General features: G+C 36.6%; 1 protein-coding gene across 4 annotated transcripts in view; it reads left to right on the top strand.

The window, feature by feature from the left end:
* Positions 1 to 14,305, top strand: part of STXBP6 (syntaxin binding protein 6) — a 94,924-nt gene extending 80,619 nt beyond the window's left edge. For all 4 annotated transcript variants that reach the window (XM_042047562.1, XM_042047563.1, XM_042047564.1 and 1 more), the window contains 2 exons: positions 9,864 to 10,021; positions 11,196 to 14,305. In XM_042047562.1, the coding sequence (XP_041903496.1) occupies positions 9,864 to 10,021; positions 11,196 to 11,219 (182 nt within the window). In that variant the 3' untranslated portion in view covers positions 11,220 to 14,305. The remainder of the gene's footprint in view (positions 1 to 9,863; positions 10,022 to 11,195) is intronic.
* Positions 14,306 to 14,649: the final 344 nt, after the last annotated feature.

Genomic DNA, 14,649 nt, shown 5'->3' with positions numbered 1-14,649 from the left:
ATAAGTCATGTATCTTAAGGTGAATTTCCAGGATTAGATTTAAAAATATATGGTTAGGTAAAAAAAGTGTGGTCAATATGTGAAATAATCAGTGTTGACCATCTACTTCCTGAGTAACAAAACCTATTTTGGGAGGATTTTCACATAATTTCACAAAGTATTCTTTAGGGAAATAAAATTGTTTAGTTATTCCTAGTTACTCCTTTAGTTTGAAATTTCTCAAAATAGGCTCTTTCTTTGTGTGCTCTAAACCAGAACACTTAAAACTTTTACATCTCTCGTGTTCAGTGGGAATAAAAATTTGTTTTTCTCAATGAGCTCACAAACAATAAAAGAGAAGTGCAAGCTGACTTGAGATTCCATTTAGTTGGGTTTTCTTTTTTTCCCAGTAGGAATAGCTTATAAGTATAGGGAGCCTTACTCTTTTTTTCTTGTGGAAATTCATCTCTCGTACATCTAGAGTATATTCCTGTATGTTATTATCAGACGTATTATTTTGTGCAGAGACCTTTATGTGTTCTTTTTTTCTCACTGTTATTTTGTTCCTTTCCTCTAAAACACCAAAAATAAACGTGAAGGGAGAAGCCATCTCCAGTTTGGTGCTTTCATTTTAGCTACTGAAACTAACAGACACAGATAACTTTGTCAATTACTAGTTTTCTTTTAGTGTCTTCTCAAACTAAGAAAAAATGTGCAAAATTTCTTGTAAGTGTCTTCTCTCATTTCTCCTTTTCCACATTAATAGGATTTCCTTTGTTTTCTTTTTGGTGTGGTGGTGGGGAGGGAGCTGCACTAATGGGTGAAGATATACTCTACAATTTTTCTATTTCATATGCAAAGTCTCATGTTGGTTATCAGCCTGCTAATGTTTCTCGCTTCCATCCTTCCTGCAAATAAGTTGTTATTAATAAACTGCCACACATACCGCCTTTGAACTTGAATTATTCTCCTATGCTTGACCTGTCCAAAATTGAGTTCCTGATTCAACTGACCCAGTTATTAACTTTATCCTAAACAAGTGTCATCACAGTGGAAAAAAAATTGACGCTGAGGTTCATAAATATATGCTTAACTTGTACTTTTTCAACACACACTAGACCCTACCATGTCCCATGAAGCATACCCACATTCTCCCTTTGACAACTTCCTGGATAAAGTGGGAGTATTCAGTAATCTCTGATAGCAGATGGTGACCATTTCCATATTCCTTGCATGTCATTCTGACTGGGCACAAATCTGGTCTGTGTGTGTACACACACGGTGCCACATATAGACACCATATACGGACTAATAAACCTCCTCATGGATACAGTGCTTCTGCTGTTCTTCAACTATCAACTTCTTCCTCACACTGGGTGATACACTCCCTGTTGGTAGGTTTGAATTTGACAGAAACTGTAAGAACTGTAAACCAAGTAATAGCTTGAATTTCAGTGACTTGCTGTGTGTCAGCCTCACTGAGCCAGCTGTGTGTATCAAAACCCATTATGTCCAAAACCTGAAGTACCAAGAGGTATTTTCTGGAAGACAGAGTGAAATGTGTTGTTAATCTCAAATTCATCCTGACTAGAGAAACTAAGGTCCAGATGTAGCTAAGCAAACCAAAGGACATACACCTGAAGATATAGCTTGAAATTTATTGTATCCAGTTGAGCATTTACAACTTGGATTTTTTTGTTGTTACTGTTTTGTTGGTGTATTTTGCTCACTAGTCAAAGCAGTATATTCAAATAATACTTAAATCTTGGTGTGGTCAGATTTCAGATGAGGCTTGTCATTTCATCCCCTCAACCAAGGGGATAACATTTTGAGTGATATTCTTGTGAACTTTCTGTGAAAAGTAATACTTTTTCTTTTGGATGGTTAGCCAGTTTAACTTCTAATACTCTACAAAATTTTTTAAAAAAGAAATTATTAGAATATGTATATGCATACACACACATGCTTTTTAAAGTCATTATACAGATAATTATAATATATGTGTAATGTATATCTTGTAGCTAATACATATTTTCAAAAATAAATTGCCACCAAAGAACACTTTTTCCCAAGTGGAACTGAAGATGAAGGAACTTGAAGGGCTTGTTTACAAGCCTACCTACGTTATTGAACCTTATTCCTTCCTAAAGGATAAGAGTGAAGAGAGTGAAAGTCATGCTGCTCCTGTTTCTGCAGGAAGTGCTTAGGAGCTTAGCTTTAAGTAAATAAAGGTGTTCTTGTGGAACTCCAGACCCTCTTCATGGCCTTCCTCCTTGTACCTCCTTTCTCTCTCTCACACACACACACACACACACTTGCCCCTTTAGACCAGAGCCCTGCCACTGACTCTTCTTCTGCAGAATCATTTTTTGCCTTATTTTCATTTGAGTGTCATGTTAGTATAGTCTGCAGAGTTGAATAGGCTAGACTGTTTTCTCTGACTTGATTAATGGCATCAGTACTTACAGCAATAATGAGAACTGACTGAAGGTGTGGGTGCTAATTCTGAGAACAAAAGAACAAATTCAAGTTTAGGCATGCTGTAACAAGATTCCTCCTACTAGTGTCTTATATTAAGTATTTCAAGATTGTCTTTTGTTTAGAATTTAGGTGAGCCCTCTCCATAGTTTACGTGCATTCTGGATGTTATGGTGGAGAAGAAAGGGCTAGAGGGCTTTTATTGACTGAGGTAGGAAATATTTTCCCCTTATGTACCTTTATAACATACAGGTTCTGATATTGGGATGTGTCTTGATTTGGAGTATCTTTGTGTTACGTTGTTATTTGGTGGCCATGTTTTGCTTTTACATCAGTAATATGAAAAGCAAAGTTGGAGATGGCTGGTGTGCAGAAATTTTGTCCCTTAGAGGTTGTATTCATTAGAACAGCTTGATTCTTGATATAACATTAAACTGACATTGAGGATGCAGTTGACTCTCATTTCTGGATAGAACCTTGAGATACAGCATATGAAGCTCTTCAAAGATTAATTCTGGGCTTACAATAAAGAACAAACATTTGCTGCCACCTTTAGATGCATATTAGAAATGCATTTGGTTTTAAGCTTTGTCCTATCTATATGCATTGGTATTTAACAGTTGTTCTGCTGAATTAATCAAAATATTCTTGGAAACCCAAAATGATGACTTCTTTACCCTTGTAACCTTTTCTGTAGGACACCTCGCAGCAGTTATTAATGAGTCATTCTTTTTTCCTCCAAGAATAAAATGCCAGTGCGAGAATGGTAATGAGTAATTTTTCCATACAATATTACTCATCTTGGCTTAGCACACTGGAGACCTGCTAAGCACATAGTGGTGTTTACCATACTGAGCAAGATTAATTACTGACTAAAGGAGATGAAATAAAACTTGTGTTAGGAAGTGCCCTGAGCATCCTGATCTAGTGGGTAGCATCCCTGTCCATGGTGGGGTTTGAAACCAGATCATCTTTAACGTCCCTTTCAACCCAGGCCATTTTATGATTCTGTGAGTTAGCATGGGAAAAAAGACAATCGTTGCCCTCCCTCCTGTCAAACACCTGGCAGTTGTTTGTTTCAGTTTTTACCTGATAGACATTGAAAAAAGTGTGTATTTGAACATACTATTCTTGCAGACGTTCACTCGTAAATTAATTCTGATGAAAATGAATTTGACCCAAAAAAACCCCCTTAAAAAATCCACAAAAACTTAATTTTTTATTTCTTTAATCTGCAATAGATGTTATTTTGGTGGTGTTTTGCTGGTTTGAAATGACCAATCGGATTTAGCCATCTTCCCATACAGAAACAACAAATTTTTAGTTTATTTAGTTTATTTAGGTATTTCTTGCCAACGTATACCAAATACTCCGTTATGGTCATTCTAGAGGTTAAAATATTAGAAACTAATTTTCTGCTGCCAAAGACCATTTCAGGTACTTTCTTTTATGCCCTGCATATTCATGTCAAGATTAATTCTGCTTTGCAATTTTATTTAACTGGATGTATTTTAGTGATCTTAAGCATAAAAGCCATGTGTTGAGATTAGAATGGATAAGAATAGTTGAGATCTTTTTCCGTAGAAATTTGGCATATAATCAGAGCTCTAAATTAACTTTCTAAAAGGGGAATCTTGTAAAAAAAAAAAAAAAAAGTACATTATGTTCTTGCAAAATCTGTAAGGATACATAAATTGAGACGGGACATTTATCATTATAAAGGTTGATTCCTTTTTTTGCTCTGTATAACTCTGAGGCAAGGTAATGTAGAAAGCATCAACCAATATATTTGCCTGACTTTCTGAAGATTGAAGGTCTAAATGAGGTGTTATCTTCAAGATGCAGAATATTGCTCTTTGCCATAGAAATGGGATTTGGGTTTGTTTTTTTTTTCCTGTATCAAGTTGTTAGGTTTTAATGTTTACCCAGCCAGATTGGAGTTCTGTGCTTTGTTATAGTTACTGATTCTGAAAGTTTCTGGTTGGTTTGGCTGTCATTAATTATAAATACGAATTATTATTTAAAATATTAATACTTAACTTAGCATTAAGTTTATACGCATATTAGAATTTAAAGTTTTCAAGTTTAAATACACTGTTCAGTTTGGAAAGCCGGTAAAGGTTGTGTTAATATGAAATTGATCCTAGTTAGGTATTTCCTTAATTTATAACCAATACACATTATACAGTAACATCCTGTCCTGGCGTCAATGCCAGCATATAAGAACATTAATGGGAGAATGAATATAAGTTTATCTGAACAACATTTGTGACCTGTCCATTCAGCTCTTAATGCTTGTTCTGTATATTCTTCAGAACTACTGGAGATGTAAAACAGAATTGCTTTTCTGTTTCTTTTAAAGAAGGAAAAAAAGCAGTCCTGGGTGACGGACAAATGAAATCTGTAAAAGGGAAGGTTAATTTCTAATTTCAGTACTTTGACTAAACTTCAAACTTTAATACTGTATTGATGTAGGAAGGTGGAGACATCAAACTCTGTGGTGATGCTGAACCCTAGAAGAATCCAAAGTGTGTGAATGTGGTTGGCTAAGAAAACTAAAAATAACACCCCCCCCTTTTTTTTTTTTTTAATTGGAACATTTATTAGCACTGAGACCAGATCAAGAAAATAAAAAAGCCCTTATCTATGAAAATCCTACCTACGCCAAGGAAAGCTAGCCTGGCTCCCAGTTGCTTTACAGGGAATGAACACTAGAGATCACATCCTCCAGCTCTACAGTTAAGATGAAATACAACTGCCTCAACTCATAAACTAATGACGATATTGATAAAGAGTTTGCAACGTGTTTCAAATGCTTGCTGCTGGTAGCTGGTATTTGCTGTGCTTTCCTATAGAAAGTTGCTGGTAAGTAAGATGAAGGTTGATAAATTGAGAAGTTGATGTTCAGATTTAAGTTCAGATCCAAGTTTTCAGAACTGTAAATCCAGTGAAGATTCTACTTTTTATGAATGTTCTGTCTTTCAGATTGCTTAGACATCCTTTCTGGATGATAATTTAAATATTGAAATTATCTAGAGAACATTCCACTCATGTGATACAGGAATCCATTAAGCTGTAAGAGTGTATTATCTTATAGGATTACAATCACAGAAGTACTGCTTCTGTATTCTTCTACTTATTATCTCGAGCTGTTTAATAAGGCTTTTCACATGGCTGTTTAAGAGAGGTCAGAAATTTTTTTTTCTGTTTGGGTCTTTTTAGTAGCTCTTTACTCTTTTATTCAAAAGAGCTCTTAACCAAGGTTGTCAGCACAGCACCAGTATACCTGAAAGAATGTTTAACAGTTGGCTGGGAGGTGACAGGGATGAAGAAGGAGGGGAGGAATGTGTTTGTCCTGTGGACCTTTGTAATCAGCTATAGTGTTAGTCTAGGAAATGTAACTCTCTGGTAATGATGATTTTAACAAAACAAATGTGCTCAGCAGGGAGAGGCAACTTATCAATGTGGGAAGTGCCACCATAGGTTGAAACTTCATCAGTCTAAATACATTGATTTTGAAATACCTTAGCTTCCTGAGTTAAATGCCTAGATTTCACTTAATCTTTCATAATTATTGTGGTGTTTCTTGGGAATCATTCCAGACTAAGTTGTTCCTTATTGTGAGCAGCTTCATGACAATTTTAGCAGTGGAAAAGATTTGCATTCATGTCTTCAGTGCTGTGTTGCAGTAATGAACAGCTCTTATTTTTTTTGTGGCATAATTCTTTCTTCCAGCAAAATACATGAGTTTGATTGGTCAGTATAGTTAATATGTGGGAGTCACCCGAACCTTGACAGACTGGGAGAAACTTTCAGATTAGCAAAACTTGTAATTTCCTCTTGGGCTTCCTGTGGCCGCTTTCTTCATTCTAAAGCGTTGTTCTCAGTGATTCAGTACAGTCTGGATGGTGGAAGAAGAGATGGGGTTTTTGTAAAATTCTGTCTATAAGAGCGACATTTAAGTTGATTTTTATTGACAGTAGTTGATTGAAACAGATGAGAGTAATGTGCATAATTAATAGAGAAAACTGTTCAGGCATAAACATAGTCATACCAGTCTTAGGTGTTTTGGATGGTGCTAAAATGTATAGCTCCTGGATTACCCTGAGGACAGGGCTGGCACAGCCAGTCACTCTCAGGTCAGCTGCTGCATTTTCCATTTGATGTTTTCCAACCATTGCTCTTGACTGATTTCATCCTGACCTTGACCAGTTCTTACTCAGTCTTCATTCTTACTTGTGAGCCATAACTTTATTTTTAGTTTATGTGGCAACAGAAGTTGATGATTTTTAATATGCTGCTTAAATAGCAAACACAGAACTTTCAAAAGTCACTTACCTGATGAAGAAATAGGAATCTGTTGACAGATACACTGTGTTCCACGCCTCCATTGTAGCAGGTTAATGCATTATGTTTCTCAATAATAATTAACACTACTTAAGCAGAAGCTCAATCAATAGTATTGACACGTCATCTGCAAGAAATACCTTTATTTAGAAAAATCCTGTGGTTCATCTTCAGGGCATGTTGGTTGACGTGGCAGAAGGTCAGCAATGTTAAATTCTGCTCCCCAGCACATTTTAAGACTCCAGAAGGTGCTTAGTTTTATAAGGTTGTCCATGTAGCCTGCTTCCCTTGAATTCGGCAGAGGCTTTGTGATCTTGTAAACAACAGATTTAATTCAGTTTCGGGAGCTTTTAAAACTCAATCCTAGAAAACAAACACTGTACAAGAGGCTAAAGCCATTAAGTCACACCACCAAAAAAGGAAAACTATTTCCAGTGTAGTGTTGCTCAGTACGTGTGTTTATTGGAAAAGCTGCCTGAACAGAAGCCAAAATAATAATCTCCTTAAAAAAATTATGAACAAAATAGCAATTGACTGAAAAATTTTAAAGTAAGAATGTGTGCAGTATATAAAGTTGTTTGGCTTTACAATCAAACACCTCAGCGTCTGAAGGGAGACCACTTGAAGAGATAATTTCTGTCTCTGCAAAATTCCAGCTCACAGTATTCTTAGGTATTAATCTCTTCAACAGTAATGCCAGCTGCTATATTCCTTTTCTAAATGCAACAATAGAAAAAATCCCCAAATCTGTAACAGTCCCACATCCTATACATCCTTTTTTTTTTTTAACTCCTGATGTGAAAAATGTAACAATATTGATATACAGGAGGCCAGGGTGCTCTTTTATTGTTATTTCTCATCTTGACTCATCATCTGTGAGTCACTGTGTGTAGGTTCTTAAGTCTCTCCTCACCTCCATAGTTTAACACTAGTTGTGTTTTAGTTTAATAAAATTGTAAGGCAGTTTTCTTTATCTCAGGAATTCCTGCATATGCAGCTTGTATTGTGCTCCACTGGCTACTCAGAGTAACCTTTAGTTTCACTATTCATTGTTTGTTTGGCCTTTCTAAGGAAAGGATTATTATTTAAAAACTGGGTCTGAAAGGATCATTTGTTCTTTTTTCTAATGAAACTGTGTGCTAGTTTCAGCTGTGTTAATTTTTTTCACAGTGGCTGGTATGGGGCAATGTTTTAGACTTGTGCTGAACACAGGGTTGATAATATGGAGTTGTTTTTGTTATTGCTGAGCTGGGCTTGCACAGAACCAAGCCTTTTCTACTTTTCGTACAACCACGCTGGCGAGGGAGCTGGGGGTGCATGGGAGGCTTGGAGGAGGAGACACAGCTTGGACAACTGACCACAGGGGTATTCCAGGCCGAATGGCATCATGCTCAATACATAAAGTGGGAGGAAGAAGGAGGAAGGGGAGGAAGTTTGGAGTAATAACATGCATCTTCATGCTGAGCTGTTACTGTGTGATGGGTGCCTGCTCTCCTGGGGATGGCTGAACCCCTGCCTGCCCATGGGAAGCAGTGAATTAATTCCTTGTTTTACTTTACTTTAGTGCATAGCTTTTGCTTTCCCTGCTAAGCTATCTGTATCTTACCCCATCAATTTTCTAATTTTTACCTTTCCAATTCTCTCCCAAGTCCTACTGGTGGAAGAGTGAGCAAGCAGCTGTGTGATGCTTGGTTGCTGGCAGGGGCTAAACTACAAAAAACTAGTAGCAAAATAGCCCTTCAAGTTGTTTGGGTTTGATTTTTTACCCTGAGAATATTTCTGAAGTACACTTCTCAGATTAATGACAAAAGCAGTGTCTTTGTGTCTGTTTTCACTTGTCTTTGTATGTCTCTAAGAACAGCAGACTTTAACAGCAGATTTGCTGTAGTGCTTACTTCAGCTGTGTTGAATTTGTTTCATACCTTTACCAGAATAATTCATTTTAAAGTATTATGTATTTGGTTTTAATGCTGTGGAAAAAAGGACAGCCAGGATAACCCAGGGATCAAGTCCAACCAACATGGATTTACGAAAGGAAGGTACTGCTTGACTCCCCTGATGTCCTTCTATGACAAAATGACTTGCTCAGTATATGAGGGGAAGGCTGTGGATGTTGTTTATCTAGACTTCAGTAAAGTGCTTGACACCATCTCCCACACCATCCTCCTAGATCAGCTGCCTGCTTGCAGCTTGGATGGACTCTTTGATGGATAAAAATCTGGCTGGATGTCCAGGCCCAGAGAGTTGTGGTGAATGGAACTAAAATCCATTTGGTGACCCATCGCTAGCAGTGTTCCCCAGGGCTCAGTTTTGGGGTTGATACTGTTAAACATCTTTATTGATTCTCTAGATGTAGGGACTGGGGTCACCCTCAGTAGATTTGCAGATGATACTGAGATGGGTGGGGGTGTTGATGTCTCGAGGGAAGGAAGGCTCTGCAGAGGGATCTGGACAGACTCCATCAGGACAACAGCACAAGGTTCAGTAAGGCAAAGTGCCAGGTGCTGCACTTGGGTCGCAGCAATCCCAGGCAGCGCTACTAGCTGGGGCAAGAGTGGCTGTCCAGCAGAAAGGGGCTTGGGGGTGCTGGTCAACAGTGGGCTTAGTTGTGAGCCAGCAGTGGGCCCAGGTGGCCAAGAAGGCCAGTGGCATCTTGGCCTGTATCAGAAATAGTGTGGCCAGCAGGACTAGGGAAGTGACCATCCCTCTGGACTCAGCATTGGTGAGGCCACACCTTGAGTATTGTGTTCAGTTTTGGGCCCCTCACTTTAAAAAGGCTACTGAAGTACTGGAGAGTGTCCAGTGAAGGACAACAAGGCTCATGAGAGGTCTAGAGAACTTGTCTTACGAGGAACAGCTGAGGGAGCTGGGTTTGTTTAGTCTCGAGGAGGCTCAGGATGATCTCATCTTTCTCTACAACCACCTGAAGAGAGGCTGTAGTGAAGTGAAGCCAGTCCAGATAGCACATCAGCTCTAGAGCATTATAAATTAAATTAATTATATTTAATACAAAACATATATATACTTGAGTGCTCTAATGGCTTCTTTTGGTGTTGCAGGAAACAGCATACTCCATTCAGCAGCAGACAGTGTGACAAGCGCAGTACAGAAGGCAAGTCAGGCCTTGAATGAGCGTGGTGAAAGGCTAGGTCGTGCAGAAGAGAAGACAGAGGAGCTGAAAAACAGTGCTCAGCAGTTTGCAGAAACTGCACATAAGGTAAGATTTCAGCAGGGTAAGACTCAGTAGGTTATGGTCGCATATTTGGCTGTCAGAGTTTGTTGAATGAAAGCATGTGTCTATACTTAGCTGTATAAAGTCTTGAACTTAGCTCAGGGTATGTATCAAATCCTGCTTGTGACACCTTCTTCACCTTCTTTGCCTCTAAAAAATCCCTTCCATTTGTTGGTGACTGCACAGGATCTTCAAATGATAAATTCTGTATAGTAAAAACTTCTCAGAGTTGCCTATCAAAGATAGATTTAAAAAAAAATTTGCTGTTTGAGGAAAGAAAGGTGTTGGTTTAAGTTCTTTCATGCTGAAATGCATTGCTATTATATCCATACAAATATTAATTTTTTTAAAAAGCATATTTGTAACCAAGTCCTTGAGTATCAAAGGTTTATGTCAGTTTAGTTTTTGAGTCATTTATTGGTTATCATTTCACCAGTAGCAAATGAGTGAATTTTAACTGCCCCTACCAGTTCTGTTTTCAAGGTAATTTCCCAGAGGGTTCACTCATCTCATCTTTGTTAGCATGCTATTATCTTCAGAAAGCAGTTCTTGATTATATGGAACCTAACCCTAAGCTCTCTGCGTGGTTTGCAATGTCAGTTTGTCTACACATTTTATACAGGTTTTAACTCACTTCATCTCTTTCTTCTCCCTCTCATTCCCAGTTAAGTCCATTTTTGAATTATTTGAATTGGAAATAATCAGTAATCACAGAGGTTGAAATGCAATCAGTCCTTTATTTTTCATCATTATTTAGTGGCAGAGCTCCTGAATAGGTGTTTTAAATTACTTGTCTAGAATTTCTGATTGTAGTTAACAATCAAAATCATTGGGTCAAAATAACTATTCTTTTAAGCATGTTTTTGTTTCTGGTGTCTTGCTCTAGTGTTCCTCACAGATAGCAAAATAATGGAACATTGGGAAACAGAGCTGTGAAAGCAGATAAATCCTGCCTCCTCGGCATGGCAAAGGGAGGCTTTGTCTGTATGTCCCAGGAAAGGGAATGGCTGTGTATCTGTATGCAAAGAAGTTAATGGATTTCAGGCATCTTTCAGAGAATTAATCTTAAACTCTTCTTATCTGGACTAGCCACATCAGGTTGATACAGCTGTTGTTATAGGTGACATCTCTTTAATTAATTTTTTTCTCTCTTTTTCAGCTTGCCATGAAGCACAAATGCTGAGATACTGCCCAAAGTTGCAATCTTCTCAAGAGAAGCTGAAAAGACTACAATCAGCAACTTTTACAGGAGATCCAGTCTTCTGTGTGCTTTTTCCTTCCTGTTCAGTGGAGATGCATTCTTTCAGTTTCTGTGCAGGAAAAAGTGTTGCGTTTCTACCTTTCTGACTTACTTTTGTTCCTCTTTTTTGATATTGCTGCACAGTCCTGCAGTACTTTCTACCTGTATTTCAGTTGTTACAGGAGTGAAAGCAAACACTGAAAAAGGACCAAATGACAAGCTGATCAGGATTAAAATAGTAATATTCCTCCATGGTTGTACAAAAAAAAATTGTTGAACTGATTGTGGACATGTGTGTGGAAATAAAATCCAAAGAAGGGGTATAATTTTTGTCATTTAATGTAGCATCAGCAGAATGTGAATGGATGTTAGAATTAAACATTTGAGGTTGTAGCTATAGTGGAGGACAAACTGCTTTGTCCTAGGAAACAGAAAAAATTGTTTCTTCTAACTAATGTAGGAAGGGTTGCATGTGCACCAGCATTCAGAAGTGCATATCTGAATTTCATTCATATCAGCATTTTACATGTTCCTATTTTCACTTTCAGACTGATTATTTGAATAGTATACTGAAACACAAAGAATGTATGCTTGAGGTTTCAAAATTGAGGAAAAAAGTAATTTTTACATCTATACACACGTAGCTGTGCCTCAAACACAATCTACAACTTATAAAATAACGTTTATTTTTACCTGTGATTTTTTTGTGTGGCTAAAGGCCCATGAAAATGAGAATGCTAAGGTCTGGGAAGATGAGAGTGCACTATTTTCAAGACATCTGTTTTTCATAAATTCTACAGTAAGAGATTTTTGAAACACTTCAGAAATTTTTCTGATTTTAATGACTTTTGTGTTAGCAAGTTATGTCTAATTTTTAATATAGAGGCTTTCAAAAAGCATGCCTTGGTACACTAGAATCAACTTCTAGTTTGAGTCTCAGCTTTCAATATGTTATCACTGGAAGGGTGACTACTTCATCTATACTCACTATATGCAATATACACACTGTATTTCTCTTACAAAATGAGTAGGTTACCTTTTTCCTTCACAGCTGTTTTCTTAACATTTTTAAGATGGTCTAACATGCTTTGAGAATGAAAAGGAATAAAAAAAGGAGAAAAAGATGTTGCTTTTTTCTTTTTTTCAAACCAGGAAGCTTGAAAAGCAATCCTTGCAGAAGGTACAGCCTTCATCTTCTGAAAATGCCTGCTCTTCATTTTTGCCCTCATCTTACCAGAGAAAAGCTGGCATTATGTGAATGTACTGTATTCATTGTAGAATATGATTTTTGCATTATTAATGACACAACAGTCTAAAATTCTCAGAGCAGTGCTTGTAAGAGCGATAAAAGCTACTGTAGTAATTGAGAATATTTCACTTACTGCAAGCTGAAATAATGGAAAACCTCATGGAAATAGCCATTTTGTAAGAAGATGCTTGCCTTTAGGAAAGTATTCTCATTTGAACTAAGGACAGTGTCTCATTAGCTGATTGCATTCAAACTTTACATCTGTTTTGTTTTGGGTTTTTTTTTCCTGTAATTTAAATAGTTTTGTATGAAGCTTTTTATTTAATTTCACATTGGGAGTTGAGAGAATGGGTCATTTGTGTAGTACCATGTGATCATTTAGATCTATTTAGCAACAGCTCCAACAGTTACCAAATCAAGCACCTACTGAAATGGAATTTGGCCACTTCTGTTATAAATCAGAACAGGTTCATTAACAACACAAGTTCTGAACACTCCGTTGAGCTATGTGTAAGTAATGCTTGCCCTGGAATTGTCTGAATGCTATTGTAGTGTGACTATGGGTATTTCTGCAATTAACCGGGAAAACAGTGCCTGACTAGAAATTAAACTTCTGCTAGATACAAAATGTTAGGCTATATATATATATATTTTTTTTTTTTTTTTTTTAAAAGATGGATTATAAATCAGTCAGGGAGTACATTTTTGACCACATAGCTATCTTCTTGTCATATTTTCTGCTGCTAACCTCACAAGTCTTTCTCTCAAGAGAAAGAAGTAGATTCTGAACTGCTGCCATCTAGCCAGGCCTCTAAGCTTGCAAATAATTGGAAGAAATGTCTAAAACCCAGGTCAGATAAACCTGAAAAGAATTAGTTGTCTAAATTCAGATTAAAAGGCACATAGATTTTCAAGTGTTTTCATAAATATCAGCTGGGTAGGACAAGATCACAATTGCACTGCTAAGTTCCAGACCTCTTGTGAGTTGAACTGTACTAAAACATTGCTTTAGTCTCACTTGAGTTTTTCAGCATTTTGGGTTGTTTTATATCTTCCAGTTAAATGTATTGTTTTTTATCATAACTCTGGACTTAATTCAGCCATCAAAAGCCATTTACTATGGGAACTTTAATTAACCTAGTCTTCTGATTGAAGGAAAAGTGGTTTGTCTGTTTACTTTGTTCTTGCTGTTCATTAAACTACAAGGTTTGGTAGTTTTTAGATAAAAAATCAAGGTGTATAAATGTTTATCCAAAGGTAAATCTTAGAGCATTGCAGTTTCCTTCTGGAACTTAGCTTGTAGTGTGTATACAAACCTAGTATTATTAGATAGTCATGTACATAACATCTACTATGATTCAGGTTAATGTTCCATATGAAAGAATGTATTTGTAAATTGTAACAATATTAATAGTTTCTTTATCTTTTTAAAGTTCTGAACAGAATAAAAATAATGTATTGTTAGACTTGACTGCTGTACTGCAAACTCTTGTCTTAAAAGGCTACTTTTGTGTCTAGCAAAAGTTGTGCATTATGTGAAATATTAACAAAAATGTGTGCTCTTAAAATTGATCTTAAAGGTAGGTAGGTTTTGCTATGATTTGCCGGAAGTGTAATACTTGCTAATATCTATTGTAACCAATTCCTTGGAAGTTCTCAAAGATGTAGAAATTATTTTGTGCCATTCTGGGGAGAAAAAAAAAAAAGGTGGGACCTGCTCTCTTGACTAACTACTGGAAACCCTGATTTTTGTCATTAAATACTTTAACTGTGATGGAAACTGTCTTTGGATTATTTGAGTTCTCTATTCAAAACATCAATTATTTTTGAGTTAGGTTTTTATATTTCACTCTAAGCAAAATTATATAGAATTCTAGCAAAATTGAATAAAAATTATTTTCTGCTATAGTGATAATTTTTTTTTCTAGTAATTAAAAATAGTGGAAACTAGGTTAAAGCATTGCCTGTCCAAGCAGATTACAGAGTATAATTATTGTATCTTAAAGTTAGCACCCTACCTAAAGGCTGTGTAGGTTAAAAAGAATTTTGATAATTCACTTACAGTTGCTACGAAATGCTTACTCTCAAGTTGTTAATGTTTTCTTTTGGATATCTAATTTTATT

This window comes from Corvus kubaryi, unplaced genomic scaffold (genome assembly GCF_017639235.1).
Source record: "Corvus kubaryi isolate FWS band 111438036 unplaced genomic scaffold, C.kubaryi_AGA036_p1.0 66, whole genome shotgun sequence".
NCBI classification, from domain to species: domain Eukaryota; kingdom Metazoa; phylum Chordata; class Aves; order Passeriformes; family Corvidae; genus Corvus; species Corvus kubaryi.
The sequence above is the reverse complement of the archived record's forward strand: the minus strand, read 5'-3'. Positions and strand labels throughout refer to the sequence as shown.